A 20,954-nucleotide genomic window follows, 5' to 3' on the forward strand; every position below is an offset into this window, starting at 1 on the left:
GTAACATTTGTGATTCTGTTCTTTATTTAAAATACAGCACTGTATGTTTTAAACAGCCACTACTATGTAAACACTGGCATAAAGCATAGATACAGCAAAAAGCATAATTGTAATGAAGGTGTAAAACATCTTCAACATAAACATGTACAGTACACGTATTCAGCACACAAATGTTTGTGTGTGTGTCTGTCTGTCTCTCTCTGTGTCTCTTGTTCACTCTTTGTTTCTCACTCTCAATCTGCTCTTTCTCGGTCACAGACTCCCACTCATCTTTAGTCTGTATCTTCATACTTCAAAGTGTCTTTTTGTCCTATTTTCTTGTCCTTTCTGAAAGTCCTAGATACAGAAGCCACTGCATTAAACCAATACAGCAGCCTGTCTAGCCTTCAGGTTAGTTTCACTTCAATGGGAATGTGAGGTAGTCTGTTTGTCTCCCGGGTCTCCCAGCTCGCTTGTGAGTTCTCATCCTCTCCTTCGACACCTACTTCCTCCATCATACGTCCAGTAGCAGCTCTGGCTTTCCACACACTTCCTGGACCGGCATGGGCACTTCCTCTTCCGCTGGAGTAGTCTTTTTGGGAGACCAGAAGCCTGATGGACCCATAAGATTAGGGTTAAGTCAAATGTGATTGCATATGTATTGTGTTCAATAGAACTACAGGACAGATCAACAGTGACATGGACTTACTGTTTGGTGAACCAATCCATCGCAGAACAGGTTTGAGCTTTGATATGGCAACAAGGCAGGTGAGCAGTAGACACACACACACTGCAGACACACACACCGGGAGCCACTTGCTATCATCTGTTTGTGTGTGTATGAGAGACAGAGGAGTAGAGAGAGAGGTCAGGGCCATAAAACACATGAACACCGGCATTGTTTTGGGTTTTGTGAGAGAGAGAGAACTATGTAGCTCTCATGGCATTTTTACATGTCACTTTGAACACTTTCAGGCCATTTTCATAATTTGTATTGTAGTTTACCTTGGTTTGGATTTGTGATGGGCCCAGGACCAGGTTTGGTGACAGGTTTAGGTCTATGATTAGGGATACCAGGCACCGAGTGGTTTGACACTGTAGCTGGCATGATGGGAGGTGTCGGTATGAGTTTGGGTGTGTTCGGGCTGGGGATCTCCTCACAGTCCAGACAGGTGCCACTGCCTCTGCAGCGGTAGCCTGGTTTACAGCTGCACACATCATTCTGCTTGGTGGAACAGCGAGATACATACTGCAGCTCTGTAACGGAACACAAGTCATAGGTGGTCTATTTGTCTGTGTGCCTTCATGTATACTGACTTTGACATAGTGTTTTTGTCACGTAGTCAAACACAATCTGAAATCATGCCTGAATATGATGAAATAACTCGTCTTCAAAATGACTCATAGGACCTTGTTGAATCAGCTTTTGACTGATTCAACAAGGTCCTATGAAGTGTATATTACCGTCAGACCCCACCCTTCACACACACACACACACACACACACACACACACACACACACACACACACACACACACACACACACACACACACACACACACACACACACACACACACACACACACACACACACACTCACTTGACTAGAGTGAATGACAGTTCAAATGTGTTCACCGAGTCTGTGACTACTCAAACCTCTCTCACCTCTATTTAAAAATAGTTAATCTCTATTTTTGTCCCCCACTACACTCGATGACAACGATGTAATGAGAATGTTCTGTCAGCTGTACTTTCCAATGTTTATCTTTAAAGTAAAAAGGTTATTTCCACCGGTGAGATGATATCTGTCTACCACTAACCCCTCCCACTGCCCCCCCCATCACCACTGATATCCTTGACATTACTTGGTAGACATGCCATCCCTTCTGCCCTCCAGGCCTCCCAACCCTCCTCTACTCCTGGGTGGGTGAGTCAGTGTTTCTCAGTGCCCCCCTCCCCCTCTCTCTCTGACTGTGTCCCACCATGGTACAGTGAAGGGGGAAATCCCTAGCAGGCTATGTGTTTTCATCTGTAAAATCCTTCATAACTATGACTTAGAAAAATAGGTGAGTAACCGTTTTCGACAGACAAACAAGACAAGTATCAGTGCCAATCATATTTTGCTGGAAATGTATAGACACACTCACCACTCATGCTGCAGCCATCGCAGGATTTGCAACCTATGTTGAAGTTGTAGCTGTCTGAGTAGTAGCCGCTATCGCAGTCAGTACACTGGGTAGGGCTGTTCTGACCAGTGCAGCGTCCCACCAGATGCTGACCTGTAAAGTGCAACACATTCAATTACACATGCACACACACACACCTGATGAAAGTATTTTTCAAATGGCTTACCTGGTGGACACTTGTCGCAGCACCATTGGCTTACATGCAGTGGCCAAGCATACTGTGTCTCATTGTCGCACGTGAGGGATTGGACTAGAGAGAGGAGAGAAGGGAGGGATAGAAAGATGTGGGTGATCCACCAGAAGATATGCATCTGAGAGGAATGAAGAGAAAAAGAGGAAGACAGTCAATATTTAACAGATATTTTACAAGAACTTCAGAACATCGACGCACACTGAGTGTACAAAACATTAGGAACACCTCCCTAATATTGAGTTACACCCCTTTTTGCCCTCAGAACAGCCTCAATTCGCCAGGGCATGGACTCTACAAGGTGTTGAAAGCGTTCCACAGGGATGCTGGCCCATGTTGACTCCAATGCTTTCCACAGTTGTCAAGTTGGCTGGATGTCCTTTGGGTGGTGGACCATTCTTGATACACACGGGAAACTGTTGAGTGTGAAAAACCCAGCAGTGTTGTAGTTCTTGGCACACTCAAACCGGTGCACCTACTACCGTACCCCATTTTTAAAAGCACTTCAATCTTTTGTCTGGCCCATTCACCTTCTGAAAGGCACACGTACACAATGTCTCAAGGGTTAAAAATCGTTCTGTAACCTGTCTCCTCTTCATCTACACTGATTGAAGTGGATTTAACAGGTGACATCAAAAAGGAAATCATAGCTTCACCTGAATTCACCTGGTCAGTCTGTCATGGAAAGAGCAGGTGTTCCTAATGTTTTGTATACTCAGTGTATACTGCAGTCATAAAGATATCATCCAACAATATATTATCGAGAGATAAAGTATTGCAATGGCAGGACATTATCGTAGGCCCAAACAGTAGCTGTAAGAGTCAGTTTCAAGGACATGAGAAACGGGAGACCACCTAAAGTAGAAAACATGATACAGATTCCAGACAAAACACCTACATGCTGACAGTGAAAAACGAAGCGATGACATAAACACGTCCAACTGTATGCCATTATAGATACATCAAGCAAGACCAGGACTCTAACGACAGACCTGAACACAACGTGTTTCAGTAGGGAAGTGTAGAGTCTGACTGTATGCCATTATAGATACATCAAGCAAGACCAGGACTCTGACAGACCTGAACACAACGTGTTTCAGTAGGGAAGTGTAGAGTCTGACTGTATACCATTATAGATACATCAAGCAAGACCAGGACTCTAACGACAGACCTGAACACAACGTGTTTCAGTAGGGAAGTGTAGAGTCTGACTGTATACCATTATAGATACATCAAGCAAGACCAGGACTCTAACGACAGACCTGAACACAACGTGTTTCAGTAGGGAAGTGTAGAGTCTGACTTACCGTGTCTCAGAGAGGATGAGAGAATGAGATAGATGTGACTCTGGACCCTCTGACTGTGTGACTGAACTGGGGATCACAGTGTGTCAGAGTATTATTCAAAAGATGAGTCATAAGGTAAACTGCCATTTCAAGAATCCTATCTCTCTCTCTATGACGACCCCCCTAGTTCACTCTGAACCACTGTGCCGCTTAAAACCCTAAACTTGCCCCTCTTCCTCCCCCTTTTATTCCACTGCTGTTTGTCTGTCTCTCTTTTTTCATCAGAAACGGTGATATTAGGTTCCAAAACAATCTTTAAGACTCTCTTTATGTCCGTCTGTCTCTCTCTCTTTCGCTCAGTTGCTTTGATGATAAGGTAACTTCAGAGTGATATGACTACATTACACTCATCTTAGGACCAGTCATTTTCTTCACTGTAAGCAGCAGCCGTTCTTATTTAAATTCACAGTCCAGTCAAACATACTCAGATCAGACTGAGAGAAATGACATTGACAGTCTTTATGGACATGTACACAACAGGTTTTTCAGCTACATTGACTCTGTGGGTTAACTGAATGTCATATTTTGCCTATCATGGTTAGTGTGTGTGTGCGTGTGTGCGTCGGGTGAATGTGTCTGCACCTGTGTGGTGTGTGTGTGTGTGTTTCAACCATATGCAGCAGTCTCTCTGTCAGAGGTCACGAGGTTTCATTGACTCTGTGGTCTGCTCCTTCTCAGCTCAACCTGGATTTTCACAGAAGCCAAGCCACATCACATGACCCTGGGTGAACTGTTACAGCCCAGGGAGCAGCGGCAGGGACGACCCTCTACACATCTCTCTCCACCTTCGCCTCAGGCCTCTGAGCATTCATACAGCATACACAGATTTCTGTAACAAACAGAAATGACTGGGCTGAGCCTCAGTCTGCAGAAACAAACAGTTGTCAACCAAAACAACATGACTGATTCTCATGAATGTTTCTCCAGGATTTTCTTATTATATGTTTTCCATTGGCTGAAGGGTACATTTTGTTTATTTTTATTTTACCCCTCTACTACCCCCCCCCCTTCGAAACCTTGTTTGGTTTCCATGTGCCATATATTTCTCAATAGTGCTGTGATGTTTTACAAAAAAATGTTTACCTTTCTAATCGTATATTATCCACAGATTGTGAGCTAAAGATAAACCTTTCCTATGAGTATTATTAATTGACTGACTATGGCTTTCCAAATCGCCCAACACTGCTATTTCTAAGGTTCATTTTATTTACATGTTGTGATTTTTTAAAAACAATTCCTGAACTTGTGACCAGAAACAAGCTACATAGGGGCAATACCAGAATAAATTATCTATTGATTCTGTCTCTTCGCAGCAAAATCTACAGAGCTGAGATTGTTGTATGCCCCATATATATATATATATATATATATATATATATATATATATATATATATATATATATATATATATATCTGTTGGTGGCAAGAATTTTATATAGTCATTTAAACTGAAAAACTCCAAGTGTTGAATCAAGTGTAGTTTTTTGTACCAGTTCCTAAACCATATGCTATGGAATTGGTACACCGAAAAGCTCCTCCCATTTATTTTGCAACCTGCAGCTGTCAAATTTTTGTCCTCAGATGAAACTGGTATATTTTTCTATTTATGCCAGTTCCTTTCAGCCAATTTGTATCTTTAATATATGGCATGCAAACAAGTTCCCTACCTTCTCCCCTTTCCACCTTTTTGTGGTAGTGCTGCAATCAGTTGGTTGGAAGTTTGGATTGAGCAGACATTCCCATATATTTTCGATAGCAACATATGTGACCACTCCTCTGTTTCTATTCATAATACCATTAATAAATATAGTACCAATTTAAAAAAATTCCATAAAGAATGTTTTTTAATTAATCAGTATATTTGAGTTTAATCATAACATTTGCTGTAATATATGTTCTATATTTTCTGGAGGATAAAACTGAAATTGTAACCAGCTTTGTATGGCTTGTTTAAGAAAGGACAAAAGTTTAAACAAAATCTCATTTTCAATTAGTTGTAAATGAGAAGCTGTAACCTGTGTAAAGACAAAAAGGCCAGTTTTGAACGAAGGATGAGCCTTTCGAAAAAAGTATTAAAAGTATTTACCTCTATGGTTTCAGAATCTTATCTATTTTTGTTAACTTTCTATTGAAATTAATTGTGGTAAGTTCATATGTTTTTTGAGATGTGAATACCAAGTATGTCTACTTCACTATCATCCTATTTTTACTATTTTACATTTGGGGTTGCTGTACATAACTGTAACCCATTGTATAAGAGATTCACCTAAATTAAAGTAATCCAGGCATTTATATATCAATTCTAGTCGTACTTTATCAAACGCCTTTTCAAGATCTGCTATGAAGACCAGGCCTGGTATCTTTGATGTTTCATAATGTTCAATTGTTTCAAGTAATTGTCGTATATTATGTCCAATATATCGTCCATGTAAAAAAAACCTGTCTGCTCAGGATGAACAATATCTGGTAAAACCTTTTTAATTCTATGCATTTCTCCAGGATTTTCGCACCGTAACACTGAAGTGTTAGAGGCCTCCAGTTTTTTAAATGGACTGGATCTTTATACTTACCACCTGGGTCCTGTTTTAGTAGTAATGAAATTAGACCTTGTTGAGTACCTGAAAGTCTACCATTTGCATAAGAGTAATTAAAACATGCTAATAATGGATATTTGAGTACATCAAAAAGGTCTACTGGTATACCGTCAAGTCCTGGTGTTTTTACGGACTGAAAAGATTTTATTGCCTCAAAAAGATCCTCTTCTCTGTAAGTTGGCCTTCACACAGGTCTTTCTGTAAATTTGTTAATTTGACATTATTATTAGGAAAGAAATCCTTACAGTTAACATCGTTCATTGGAAATGGAGGAGACTTAAAAGAAAACAATTTAAATATTTTGCTTTCTCTTTCAAAATATAATTTGGTGAATCATGGAATACTCCATCATTTGTAACAAGTTTCTGTAAATCATTTTTGGTAGAATTTCTATGTTGAAGATTCAATAAATATTTTGTGCATTTTTCACAATTTTCCATCCAATTCGCTTTATTTTTGTAATACATTACACTTGATCGTTCTTGAATAAGTACCTCCAATTCTTTTTGTTTTTTCTCTAACCTATTTTGTGCCTCTATAGTACAGTTTCCATTACCACCTACCTGCGCTGTTACTTCCTCCATTTCCTTTATTAGTCTAATCTCTTCTGACCTAAACTGATTTTGTTTTAATGGTGAGTATTGTATTGAATGGCCTCTAATAGTACATTTGAAAGTGTCCCATACAATAAGAGAATCTGCTGTACCTATGTTGTACGAAAATAAGTAAATTATGAATTATTTTGTCTTAGTTAAGAACAAATTGTCATCTAATAGGCTTTGATTCAATTTCCAATGTCCACGTAGTTTGTAGAGTGATTTCCTTTACAATCCATTCTGGTACTTTAAAACCACATTATAATCTTCCAGCATAATAATAGATTATATCAATGCTTGTATTTTCAAAAAAAGTGTGGATCATCATTATTTGGCCCATATGGATTAATTAGCCAGATATGTTTTAATAGCATATTTAAAATAATACAGTTTCCTTGCGGATCTGGTTGCACAATTGGATCAAAATGTGTATTAATTAGTATAATCACCCTTGAGTGATTGAGTGAGTGATAAAGAAATGGATAAGTATGATGAGAGCTGTGAAGCTTTGAGAAGGAAGTGGGTTCTGAAGAAAGGAAGTAGGTTTGAAGAAAGGAAGTAGGTTTGAAGAAAGGAAGTACTTCTCACTGCCGAGCAAACGGATAAACACAGGTAACAGAAAGATAAGATATATATAATAAATCTGCTTATCTTTCTGTTACCTGTGTTTATCCGTTTGCTCGGCAGTGAGAAGTACTTCCTTTCTTCAAACCTATATATATATATATGGGAGAGTGGGGTAAGTTGAGCCAAAGGGTTAGTTGTTTCTAGGAAACCATACACAAAATTAATCATGTGACTAAATATTTAGGAAGAGGTCATCATTTCATAGTCTGTGAAGGAAAAAAACACATGGAAAAAGCAGCAAGCAAGTTAGGCCCAAAAAAACTGATTTTCATAAAGTCAAATACATGTATTGTGATATAGGTTTCATGATGCCAGTTATAGGCTAGTTTTAAAGTATATAGGGGAGGACGGGATGGTGGTAACAGCTGGACTGGAATCAGTGGAATGGTATCAACTACATCAAACACATGGTTTCCTTTTTTTACTCCATTCGCGCCATTCCAGCCATTATTATGAGCCGTCCTCCCCTCAGCAGCCTCCACTAGTTTTATACATCAGTTGTGGTCTCTATAAGCTACAATATGAGGTCCTAAACATAGCATGAAAGTGCACCCTTGCACCCAGTTAAATTGTACCATAATTATTGTGTATATATAATGTATGTACACTTTGTTGATACTCTGCTGTCTGTATTCTGTCTCTAAATGTTGTCCATCACTAGCAGCACCATATCACCAAGTAAAGTTCTGAGTTTTTATAAATGTACTAGGCGAATAACGGTGATTCTGATTTGGCGAGGGGACAGTTGAGCCAACGGCTAATCAACACACCCCATACAAATGATGATTACATTTAGTCCGTTTTATGCATAATATGAATAGTATTTTGAAGACGCCTCGCATTTGAGTGATTAGTCAAGTTTAATGCCTTCCTCGGTTGAGTTTTCTTCCCCGGTGTAATACAAGGTATTATCGCTGGGATATGAGGTTACACGTAAATGTTTTAAAATGTACAGTTAGAAATGGTTCCCTATGCGTAGGCTACCCTGTCCCCATCCTCAATTTACTCCACACCCGAGGTAAATTGAGCCAAGAGACAAGCTGTTTTCAAAAGGGTTATGTTTGCATGCATTCTGCTTATTTCCAGAGATACACAACTTCCTAAAATAAACGTAGATATCTTCGGATATAGTATATATTCCCTTGACGTAGTGATGCTAAATGTTTTTAAAAATCGCCCAACATACACCCCTCTCACCTGTTGCTCCAATAGGCAATAGGCATTTTTAGCATTATGCTACATCCCGATTTAGAAACAACCCACCAAGCACCGTGCAGGTGTTTTAATTGTTGTTTTTGTATACACTTGGGAAATTTCTCTTGTGACCCATAGGCGCACAGTCTGCTATTGCTCAATCGAGTTACATAAGTATTTAACCTACTACCTACCTATGTTGTAACCTGTATCATGCACTGCAATTCAGACTTCCTTAAAGCCTGGGTGCAGTGAAGCAATGACTTACGAGCATGACGTGCCCATTTTCCCGTTTGAGTCCGCCCCCTCTCTAGAACTCGCGACTTAACACCCTGGCGTCTCTTTGGAATGTATTTCTTAAACTTTTACTAAAAATAGATTTTAATTTAGGAGACTCGACTGCATCACTATTTGTCATGTAGGAACGGTTTTGATCAAGGTAAGTGACGGTAACTCTCCGCCTGTAGTTTTGGGAAAAGAGATTGATATCGGACCTCTGCGGCTAAAACGGTGGGCGTAAGCTACAGTGAAATCGAAACAAAATACATTTTCTCGGTTATCATTGTAGCTTTAGCGGAGTTTATTCTTGAAATAGATATGAACTTTGTATAAATTAAAATGGCTAGCTATAACGTACGTCCCGGAAAACTGGAAAATAATTTACCTCAACTTAAACCGGCTCCCGACTGGCGCAGCGGTCTAAGGCACTGTATTTCAGTGCTAGAGGCGTCAGACATCCTGGTTCGAATCCAGGCTGTATCACAACCGGGCATGATTGGGAGTCCCATAGTGCCGCACACAATTGGCCCAGCGACGGTGTAGGCCGTCATTGTAAATAAGAATTTGTTCTTAACTGCCTTGCCAAGATAACGAACGGTTAAGTTCTAAAAAATAAAAACATGAATTAGTTCAATTCGGATATAGTATATATTCCCTTGACGTAGTGATGCTAAATGTTTTTAAAAATCGCCCAACATACCCCCCTCTCACTTGTTGCTCCAATAGGCATTTTTAGCATTATGCTACATCCCGATTTAGAAACAACCCTCCCAGGCACCGTGCAGGTGCATTTTAAACCATACAAGTTCATATCTATATAGCCTTGACATGGTAGTAAAAAGTTATTTTTGAACTTAATACTGATTCATATTGACAACATTTTCTTTGCACTAGCAGAAAGGTAAGTCTAGTGGGCCTAATGTGTGAAAGCATTATGAAGAGAGTTTTGTCACACGTTTTACCCCATCTCTCCTTTCTGCAAGTGTTGTTCTTTTAAAGATGGTGTTGGTGAGAAGAGTGATGTGAAAGAATGGACGTCTTGAGAGGGAAATGGAAGGAAAAATGCATTCTGAACGTCTGCGCTCTGCTCCTAGTGGTAAGAAACTTTAACATGAACAGATGCATAATGCAGAGTCCTTTACCAATAACATAATGCCCCATCTAGTCGTAATTATTTCTCATCAATACATCAATCAACCCCCACCAACTCATCAACTGTCAAATTTGTCAATTATGAAAACATTTTATAACTGATTGACAGGACCATTCAATTCAGTGTTAATACATGATTAAATCAGTAAATAAATGAGTCAATCATTTCAGGAATAGGTCCTGTCAATCAGTTATAAAATATTTTCAGTAATTACATATGACTGGTTACATATGAATGATTTGATTGGATCTTTTCTATAACAACAATGTAATGTAATGTAATGTTGCAGTGCTGGTCAGTAGACCCCTCCCTCTCGGCACCACCACCTCCTGATAGGACCCGGGAGTTGCAATGCCTTGAGGGGAGTCATTACCGTACTGCTAACGGGACATGCTGTCGAAAGTGCCATGAAGGTAGGCCTTCTGTACTGTACTATATTACACTGCACTTATACAACTGGGCCTTTCCAGTCCCGAGTGTAAAGTGGCTGTAACTTATACTTTTCCATACACTATGCATTGAGTTAAAGATCAAATCCGCATTAAGGGAAACAGTGCCACTGTTCGCCCCAGAACGAGGGTAACTATGTCCCGGATTGTGCCGGACAGTCCCTCATTTTTCCCACATCCCACAACCAAATAATCATGTCCCTTATATTATCAACAAATTAAAACACTACTAATTTAGAAAAAATGTTTGTCCCGTATTTCATTGACTTCATATTATTTGATGAGAATTGACATTCCAACCTGTCTCTTGCAGTCATGTTGCCCTTATGGCAATATACTAAACTCAACAAAAAAAGAAACGTCCTCTCACTGTCAATTGCGTTTATTTAAACTTAACATGTGTTGAATCTTATGTTCATAGAAATTTTACAACTGAGACATAAACTGAACAAGTTCCACAGGCATGTGACTAACAGAAATGGAATAATGTGTCCCTGAACAAAGGGGGGTCAAAATCAAAAGTAACAGTCAGTATCTGGTGTGGCCACCAGCTGCATTAAGTACTGCAGGGCATCTCCTCATGGACTGCACCAGTTCTTGCTGTAAGATGTTACCCCACTCTTCCACCAAGGCACCTGCATGTTCCCGGACATTTCTGGGGGGAATGGCCCTAGCCCTCACCCTCCGATCCAACAGGTCCCAGACGTGCTCAAGGGGATTGAGATCCAGGCTCTTCCCTGGCCATGGCAGAACACTGACATTATTGTCTTGCAGGAATGAGCAGAACAAGCCGTATGGCTGGTGGCATTGTTATGCTGGTGGGTCATGTCAGGATGAGCCCACAGGAAGGGTACCACATGAGGGAGGAGGCTGTCTTCCCTGTAATGCACAGCATTGAGATGGCCTGCAATGACAACAATCTCAGTCCGATGATGCTGTGACACACCGCCCCAGACCATGATGGACCCTCCACCTCCAAATCGATCCCGCTCCAGAGTACAGAGCTCAGTGTAACACTCATTCCTTCGACGATAAACGCGAATCCAACCATCACCCCTGGTGAGACAAAACCGCGACTCGTCAGTGAAGAGCACCTTTTGCCAGTCCTGTCTGGTCCAGCGACGGTGGGTTTGTGCCCATAGGTGACGTTGTTGCCGGTGATGTCTGGTGAGGACCTGCCTTACAACAGGCCTACAAGCCCTCAGTCCAGCCTCTTTCAGCCTTTTGCAGGCAGTCTGAGCACTGATATAGGGATTGTGTGTTCCTGGTGTAACTTTGGCAGTTTCCGTTGCCGTCCTGTAACTGTCCCACAGGTGTGATGTTTGGATGTACCGATCTTGTGCAGGTGTTGTTACACATGGTCTGCCACTGCGAGGACGATCAGCTGTCCGTCCTGTCTCCCTGTAGTGCTGTCTTAGGATTCTCGCCGTACGGACATTGCAATTTATTGCCCTGGCCACATCTGCAGTCCTCATTCCTCCTTGCAGCATGCCTAAGGCACGTTCACGCAGATGAGCAGGGACCCTGGGCAGCTTTCTTTTGGTGTTTTTCAGAGTCAGTAGAAAGTTTTCATAACTATGACCTTAATTGCCTACTGTCTGTAAGCTGTTCCACAAGTGCATGTTCATTAATTGTTTGTCGTTCATTGAACATTGAGCATGGGAAACATTGTTTAAACCCTTTACAATGAAGATCTGTGAAGTTATTTGGATTTTTACGAATTATCTTTGAAAGACAGGGTCTTGAAAAAGGGATGTTTCTTTTTTTGCTGAGTTTATATCTTAAGGATGTGGTGCTGGTGATGTTAAAGGGGAAATCTACAGTAGGTAGCTGCCTCAATTTTTGGACTTAATTAATGATATGTATCCAGTGATTTAAAAAAAAGAATATACTGTATCTAGAAGCTAGAGCTTAGTTCAACTGTCGTAACCCATCAGAACCCAAAATATAAGCTTCTTTTACTCCAATGTTTGTAAACAAAGTAAATCTAAACAAACTTTGTATAGTCTCAAAACATGGTTAAAACTATCATTTTGATATCATGGATGGTCAGTCGTTGCATAGCTCTGTCTATGAATTTGAGAGTGGTTACGTTTCTCCAGCCCCATCCCTCCACTTGTGGATGATTTCTTATTGTTTTAACTGCTGATGGACGCTTTTAACACTTCTCCAATGTTGTTGAGATCTGATCTTCTGCGCAGCTCAAGAAGAAACGTAGGCCAATGTCACATCGTCAACCAATCACATTATCCAAATATTTTCGGGGCTAAATTCCAGCTAAACTTGGAGAGGACAGTTACCTTCTGGTATTTACAAAAAGTGTGCATCTAACGAAGAGCTAGAAAGTAAGTAAACCGCTGTATTGGACTGAAAGATATATAAGGTCATTTCATCAAACTCTCCATGCTCATTAGTTGCTCATTCAACATATTTGATGCTACTTCACTCAATTCTGTTTTAAAAGTCTCTTTTCCTTTCTGCTGAGAGGTACCAGAAATGTTTCATTGGCTAAATATTCCCAGATTCCCATACAAAACAGCCACATAAGCGATCTCTTGTTTCTGGATCACCAAATTTTGCACAAGCAAAGGAGAAGGCTAGGTGTGCTTCAATTGGCTCGTTCGGTGCAGCGGGGGAGATGTGTTCCTCTGCAGAGGTGTCAGAGGGGGAAAAACTATCTTGTTTGCAGTAACTTGTTTGTTGGACGTGGCAGTTCCACCAGTTAAGGATTCCAGCTTTAAACTAAAACCTTATTTCAAGATTATACTCTTATTGTCTTACCTGTCATCTGTCACACTATAGGCCTTACATACTGTTTACTATATTTGTCACTCTCTTAACCTAGTTTTAGCTCTGTATTACCAGGTTTTACAGTAAATAAATATTCTGGATTGTGTTGCCCCCCCCCTTAGAGTATGTATGCCTTGTGTTCTACAGGGCTTAAGTTGAAGGAGGACTGCACTAAAGAGGGTGAGAGCCAATGTGAACCCTGTAAAGAGGGCAGGACATACCTAGAGAGGAGTAACTACGCCAGGAACTGCCTCCGTTGTACACGCTGTGATGGTACTATACATTTCTTTAGAAAAACGTACAATTTACAATAACATGCCTTTTTTTTTTTTACAAAATCCATTAAAAAAAATGTCATCACTATAGATGGTCTCAGTATGGTATGATAACAAATGCCTTCTCTCTCTGTCCCCCTCCGCATTCTCTTTCTCTCTGTTCTTGGCTGTGTTGTTCCATACACCAGTAGACAATGAGGAAGAGGTGTCGCCATGCAAGAAGAATAGGAACGCAGTGTGTCGCTGCATTGAAGGCTTCTACAAAAAGAGAATAAACTCAGTAACACGGGAGTGCCTCCGTTGCAAGACATGTGGACCTGGAGAGAGAGAAACGCAACCATGTGAGTTTGTCTTCATAATGTTTCACATTTTTCCACCCAACCTGGTATTTACTTATGGATGACACAGTATAATGGTTATTACATAGTAAGGACAACCCTTTTTTTTGTTTTGTTGTACTATTTGTTTGTGTGTGTACTGAGTGTACATACTGTTGTTGACAGGTACTCCAGAGAGCGATACAGTGTGTGAATGTAAGGACTTCCGAAACAAGAAAAACAACAGGAACTGTCTTCCATGCCAAAAGTAAGTACTGGCTTGTCTGGTAAAACTCTTGGGTTTGTCTGCTTCATGAACATTCTGCATGTAAATGGGAAGTTTAATAGAAACTGTCTGCAACGTTGTGCAACAAACTTCTTTCCGTGGGTGAGTTAAAAAGACAGAAGCGTTTTGCCGTGTCAGCTGTTTTGTGGTCACACCAACCCTGGTCCTGGAGACCTACAGTCTGTTGCTATGTAAGGTTGGAGAAGGTCATCATGTCCAGGCTTTAGTTCCCGCCCAGCACTAACACACCTGATTCACCCTAATTTACTGCTCATCAAGACCTTAGGCAGTGCTGACCACTGATAAAGCGCTGTTCTCTTTCAGTCTTCTGTCTTTCCGGAGGGGGTTATGCTGCAACAGGCCTGAATGGTTCTTCTGTAGAGCTGTTCTTCACATGACTCAATACTAATCATTTCCTCTTCACAAACGGGCCACTTCTTCTTCAATAACATACAATTTCCTCTGTGTATCTTCTCTCCAGTTGTAGATCAGCTGACTGCCAACAGGAGTGTGCTTCAGGCACAGATCCCACTCCCAAACGTGAGTTTCTGATACTTTGTGGCTGGGTTCTGGCTAGAAACATAGTTTGTTTATTTGGTGGGTCACAAGATACTTTGAAACTTTTTGTTTTGTTTTTTTGTACATATTGGAATTAGACTGTTTCAGTAGTGGCTGTTTCACATTTGCCGTAAGGGCTGCAGCATGTATTCATCCTCTCACTCTGCATGTCTGCCCCTCTTTCCAGCTAAAGACACTGGATGGGGTGTTTGGTCTCCCTACCTGTTGGCTGCGTTCGGCTGTGTTTGTGTGGTGCTGCTGGTGGTGATGGGGATCATGGGCGTACTAGTGGTCCGACGGAAACCCAAGGGGTCAAGCTCCTTTCTCTCTGCTGAGATCACCTCTCAGGGCTCCGAGAAGTCTACTCGGGTGAGACACATCTCTGACCTCTCACCTTTGACCCCTGACATCTTGTATTTCACCTCTGACCTGACTGGACAAACCCCAATCTGATAAAAACCTTTTAAAGGGTTTTATTGGAGACAAAATAGATACCATTTCAACTACTGTTTTGAACACTCAAGAGCATTTATAGACTGTTTGCACCATAGTGATGGGAGGAAACCAATAGGATTTCCTTTATTGATTGTGTTGTGCTCCCCGGGTTTAGGATGTACTGGGATCGGATGCAGTTCTATATAGTAGAATTCTGATGTTTTCCATTTTCTGTGATTGTAGAGGCTGATCCAAGAGGCCTCAGAGAACGTTCTCAACCAGAGTATCCCTTCATGTAGCCCAGTGTGTGAGTGTGAACAGGAGCTACTCAGCAAGCTACCGAACTGTGTCCCCAAGGAGATCAAGAGTAAGTGTGTGTGTGTGTGCATGCGAACGTGTCTGGGTGCACATGTTTCCCTATCTTATCCGGACTAGAATGTCCTGACGAGTCATCAGAATGTTCTGACAAGGTAGGACAATTCTGAAAAGGTGAGGATTTTAAAGGTTAGGGCTAGGAGTTGGGGTTGGCTTAGGGTTAAGTTTGCTTGAATGGAAATACATTTTTACTCACCCAAATGTTCTGAAAATTCATGAAAACCAAGCTTTGTGTGTTGGAATGTGAATGTTTTTTTTAGATACTTTTGGCCATATAGTGTATAATATGGAGTTGGTCCCCCCTTTGCTGCTATAACAGCCTCCACTCTTCTTGAAAGGCTTTCCACTAGATGTTGAAACATTGCTGCGGGAACTTGCTTCTGTTCAGCCACAAGAGCATTAGTGAGGTCAGGCACCGATGTTGGGCGATTAGGCCTGGCTCACAGTCGACGTTCCAATTCCTCCCAAAGGTGTTCGATGGGGTTGAGGTCAGAGCTCTGTGCAGACCTGTCAAGTTCATCCACACCGATCTCAACAAACCATTTCTGTAAGGACCTCGCTTTGTGCAAGGGGGCATTGTCATGCTGAAACGGGAAAGGGCCTTCCCAAACTGTTGCCACAAAGTTGGAAGCACAGAATTGTCTAGAATGTCATTGTATGCTGTAGAGTTAAGATTTCCCTTCACTGGAACTAAGGTGCCTAGCGAGAACCATGAAAAACAGTCCCAAACCATTATTCCTGCTCCACCAAACTTTACAGTTGGCACTATGCATTCGGGCAGGTAGCTTTTTCCTGGCATCAACCAAACCCAGATTTGTCCGTTGGACTGCCAGATAGTAAAGCGTGATTCATGACTCCATAGAACTCATTTCCACTGCTCCAGAGTCCAATGGCGGTGAGCTTTACAAATCAAATCAAATGTTATTTGGCACATGTGCCGAATACAACAGGTGTAGACCTTACAGTTAAATGCTTACTTACAAGCCTTTAACCAACAATGCTTTAAGAAGTTCTGAAAAATAAGTGTTAATAAAAAGTAAAAGTAACAAATAATTACACTGCAGCAGTAAAATAACAATAGCAATATGTACAAGTAGTTGGAGATAAAGTGACTATGCATAGATAATAAACAGAGAGTAGCTGCAGCGTAAAAGAGGGGTCTGAGTAGTCCTTTGATTAGCTGAGTCTTATGGCTTGGGGGTAGACGCTGTTAAGAAACCTTTTGGACCTAGACTTGGCACTCCGGTACCGCTTCTGTGCGGTATCAGAGAGAACTGTCTATGACTAGAGTGGCTGGAGTCTTTGACCATTTTTAGGGCCTTCCTCTGGCACCGCCTGGCATAGAGGTCCTGGATGGCAGGAAGCTTGGCCCCAGTGATGTACTGGGCCGTACGCACTACCGTCTGTAGTGCCTTGCGGTCTGAGGCCGAGCAATTGACATACCAGGCAGTGATGCAACCCTCAGGATCAATCAATCAAATTGTTGACCAGTTGACCCGGGCAGCTCTAGCGGGGCAGAAATGTTACGAACTGACTTGTTGGAAAGGTGGCATCCTATGGCGGTGCCACGTTGAAAGTCACTGAGCTCTTCAGTAAGGCCATTCTACTGCCAATGTTTGTCTATGGTGTCCACGTACTTTTAGCCATGTAGTGTATATTGAACTCTATTTTAATCTAACTCCCCTCCTATCACCTCTCTCTGTTCCTCTCTCCCTCCAGTCTCTGAGTTGATCTACTCGGTGTTGGACCAAGTTCCTCTGCGTCGTGTGAAGGAGCTGGTGCGTTCGCTGGGTGTGAGTGACATCGTTATAGAGAGGGCTGAGAATGACCACCTCCGTGACACTAAGGAAGCCCAGTACCAGATGCTGAGGGTCTGGGCTAAGGGAAGTGCTCAGGGAGGGGGAGGGGTGCTAGCACGCCCTCTACTGTACCACCTGCTGGATAAGCTGAGAGCCATGGACCTGGGAGGGACTGCAGAGGAGCTGGAGACCAAGTATGGAGATCAGTAGAGGGAGAGAGATGCAGACTGTATAGACCATGTATGGAGATCAGTAGAGGGAGAGAGAGAAGATCAGACACACAGACTCATCCCCTTGTCCCTGACCTCACTTGTGTAGACCTGAGAGAATAGGATTGGTACAGTGTAAGCAATATGGTAGTTGTTCCACCGGGTCCAGATCTGATAGACTAGGTGGAAGTGATGTCATGCTTTCACAATATTTCCTCATGTATTATACAATCTTTTGTCAGTGAGCCTGATTATTGATTGCCAACTGTAACTTACACTGTTCTCATGTTTTTTTGTTGTTGCTCATTCAAACCAATGAGTGAGGAATCGTATGTTACAAAGCAGTTGTAGACAGTGCTGTTTGTAAAACAGGCAAACTTGTAATGTGTCACACACAGGTATGAGAACCACACTAAGAATTTAGTTAAATGTCGTGTTTAGAGTAATACAGATTTAACACCCATCTATAGTATTACAGTTCTTCTGTCAGGGGCCCTGTAGCTCAGTTGGTAGAGCATGGCGCTTGTAACGCCAGGGTAGTGAGTTCGATCCCCGGGACCACCCATACGTAGAATGTATGCACACATGACTGTAAGTCGCTTTGGATAAAAGCGTCTGCTAAATGGCATATATTATTATTATTATATATTTAGTTCTATATTACTGAGTATTAGGTGGCGACAGGTAGCCAGTAACTGAAAGGTTGCTGGTTCAAATCCCTGAGCTGATAACGTGATAAAAATCTGTCTGTGCCCTTGAACAAGACACTTAACCATAATTTCTCATGTGAATTGCTCTGGATAAGGATGCCTAAAATGTAAATGTGAAATTTAGTATTTACTGGTGTTGCAGTAGTACTCAAGCAAATATTTAGATAGGGAAGCTAAAAGCTATACAGATTCCTTCTGTCTCGATCTTGCATTAATCAACCACAAACATATCAAAAGATATTAGCATTATATGTCATATTTGAAGTCTTTGTATTGGTTTGTATATGGTTATTAATACTGCATAGGAGGATGTTGTATATTTGAATGGTTCTTTGATAAGTTGCTGCTTGGGCGTGAAGATAAAACTACTGTAGTTTTGCTGTCTTTTACTACTGTCTTGATGTACATATTCTTGTTTTACAAAATAGGTTAGGTATGTATCAATCTGTCTTCTCACTGTACCATATTCACTGTACTATTCAATCACACCCATCCAGGTTGTGTCTGTGCCGTGGTTTTGGATCACCACACGTGATTGATTCTTACATCTGTACAGTAATAGTTGTGTCAGTACTGTTAGGGCACAGGCAGGTCTTCTGTAGGTGTTATCCCTGAGTTATGACATTCCTTAAAGCCCCATCATCATGCTGCCATTATTCAGCATCACTTAGTCAGAGGACACACCTGTCACTCTGCAGGGATGACTGATCTCTGGGAGACTAAACATGTAAACTAGGGATGGATAGAGTGGCAAGGAAAAGTATGTGAACCCTTTGGAATTACCTGGACTTCTGCATAAATTGGTCATAAAATGTGATCTGATCTTCATCTAAGTCACAACAATAGACAAACACAGTCTGATTAAACTAACACACTGACAATTATACGTTTTCATGTCTATTGAACACACCGTGTAAACATTCACAGTGCAGGGTGGAAAAGTATGTGAACACTTGGATTTAATAACTGGTTGACCCTCTTTGGCAGCAATAACCTCAACCAAACGTTTTTTGTAGTTGCGGATCAGACCTGCACAACGGTCAGGAGGAATTTTGGACCATTCTTATTTATTAAACTGTTTCAGATCAGCAATATTCTTGGGATGTCTGGAGTGAACTGCTCTCTTGAGGTCATGCCACAGCACCTCAATCAGGTTGAGGTCAGGACTCTGACTGGGCCACTCCAGAAGGCCTATTTTCTTCTGTTGAAGCCATTCTGTTGTTGATTTACTTCTGTGTTTTGAGTTGTTGTCCTGTTGCATCACCCAACTTCTGTTGAGCTTGTGGACAGACAGACAGCCTTACATTCTCTTGCAAAATGTCTTTATAAACTTGGGAATGAATTGTTCCGTCTGATAGCAAGCTGTCCAGGCCCTGAAGCAGCATAGCAGCCTCAACCATAGTTTACAGCTGGGATGAGGTTTTGATGTTGGTGTGCTGTGCCTTATTTCTCCACACATAGTGTTGTGTGATCCTTCCAAACTACTCAACTGTAGTTTCATCTCTCCACACACAGTGTTGTGTGATCCTTCTTTCCAAACAACTCAACTGTAGTTTCATCTCTCCACACACAGTGTTGTGTGATCCTTCCTTCCAAACAACTCAACTGTAGTTTCATCTCTCCACACATAGTGTTGTGTGATCCTTCCTTCCAAACAACTCAACTGTAGTTTCATCTCTCCACACATAGTGTTGTGTGATCCTTCCTTCCAAACAACTCAACTGTAGTTTCATCTCTCCACACACAGTGTTGTGTGATCCTTCCTTCCAAACTACTCAACTGTAGTTTCATCTCTCCACACACAGTGTTGTGTGATCCTTCCAAACAACTCAACTGTAGTTTCATCTCTCCACACATAGTGTTGTGTGATCCTTCCAAACTACTCAACTGTAGTTTCATCTCTCCACACACAGTGTTGTGTGATCCTTCCTTCCAAACAACTCAACTGTAGTTTCATCTCTCCACACACAGTGTTGTGTGATCCTTCCTTCCAAACAACTCAACTGTAGTTTCATCTCTCCACACATAGTGTTGTGTGATCCTTCCTTCCAAACAACTCAACTGTAGTTTCATCTCTCCACACATAGTGTTGTGTGATCCTTCCAAACAACTCAACTGTAGTTTCATCTCTCCACACACAGTGTTGTGTGATCCTTCCTTCCAAACTACTCAACTGTAGTTTCATCTCTCCACACACAGTGTTGTGTGATCCTTCCAAACTACTCAACTGTAGTTTCATCTCTCCACACATAGTGTTGTGTGATCCTTCCAAACAACTCAACTGTAGTTTCATCTCTCCACACATAGTGTTGTGTGATCCTTCCAAACTACTCAACTGTAGTTTCATCTCTCCACACACAGTGTTGTGTGATCCTTCCTTCCAAACAACTCAACTGTAGTTTCATCTCTCCACACACAGTGTTGTGTGATCCTTCCTTCCAAACAACTCAACTGTAGTTTCATTTCTCCACACATAGTGTTGTGTGATCCTTCCAAACTACTCAACTGTAGTTTCATCTGTCCACAGAATATTTTGCCAGTAGCGCTGTGAAACATCCAGGTGCACTTTTGCAAACTTCAGACTTGCAGCAATGTTTTTGTTTGGGC

The 20,954-nt window shown here is 41.5% G+C and overlaps 2 protein-coding genes across 5 annotated transcripts; one reads left to right on the forward strand and one right to left on the reverse strand.

Annotated features, from left to right (window-relative positions):
• Nucleotides 1-13: 13 nt before the first annotated feature.
• On the reverse strand, nt 14-8,997 carry cd27 (CD27 molecule). 3 transcript variants are annotated; one of them, XM_046315151.1, is made up of 7 exons: nt 4,284-4,676; nt 3,663-3,728; nt 2,332-2,476; nt 2,127-2,258; nt 985-1,236; nt 689-805; nt 14-591 (listed from the first exon to the last, which is right to left on the reverse strand). In XM_046315151.1, the coding sequence occupies exons 3-7, from the start codon at nt 2,474-2,476 to the stop codon at nt 494-496; spliced, it is 744 nt and encodes a 247-aa protein (XP_046171107.1). In that variant the 5' UTR covers nt 3,663-3,728; nt 4,284-4,676; the 3' UTR covers nt 14-493. The 3 variants fall into 3 exon arrangements, with proteins under 3 accessions (XP_046171107.1, XP_046171108.1, XP_046171106.1); XM_046315152.1 differs by lacking the exons at nt 3,663-3,728; nt 4,284-4,676 and adding an exon at nt 8,907-8,997; XM_046315150.1 differs by having other exon boundaries at nt 3,663-4,676.
• Nucleotides 8,994-18,736, forward strand: tnfrsf1a (tumor necrosis factor receptor superfamily, member 1a). 2 transcript variants are annotated; one of them, XM_046315149.1, is made up of 10 exons: nt 8,994-9,151; nt 9,974-10,087; nt 10,434-10,557; nt 13,531-13,656; nt 13,850-13,999; nt 14,162-14,243; nt 14,743-14,801; nt 15,007-15,188; nt 15,498-15,621; nt 17,349-18,736. In XM_046315149.1, the coding sequence occupies exons 2-10, from the start codon at nt 10,022-10,024 to the stop codon at nt 17,636-17,638; spliced, it is 1,203 nt and encodes a 400-aa protein (XP_046171105.1). In that variant the 5' UTR covers nt 8,994-9,151; nt 9,974-10,021; the 3' UTR covers nt 17,639-18,736. The 2 variants fall into 2 exon arrangements, with proteins under 2 accessions (XP_046171105.1, XP_046171104.1); XM_046315148.1 differs by having other exon boundaries at nt 8,997-9,151; nt 13,847-13,999.
• The last annotated feature ends 2,218 nt before the right edge of the window (nt 18,737-20,954 follow it).

The sequence above is a fragment of the Oncorhynchus gorbuscha genome, linkage group LG19 (assembly GCF_021184085.1).
Source record: "Oncorhynchus gorbuscha isolate QuinsamMale2020 ecotype Even-year linkage group LG19, OgorEven_v1.0, whole genome shotgun sequence".
NCBI classification, from domain to species: domain Eukaryota; kingdom Metazoa; phylum Chordata; class Actinopteri; order Salmoniformes; family Salmonidae; genus Oncorhynchus; species Oncorhynchus gorbuscha.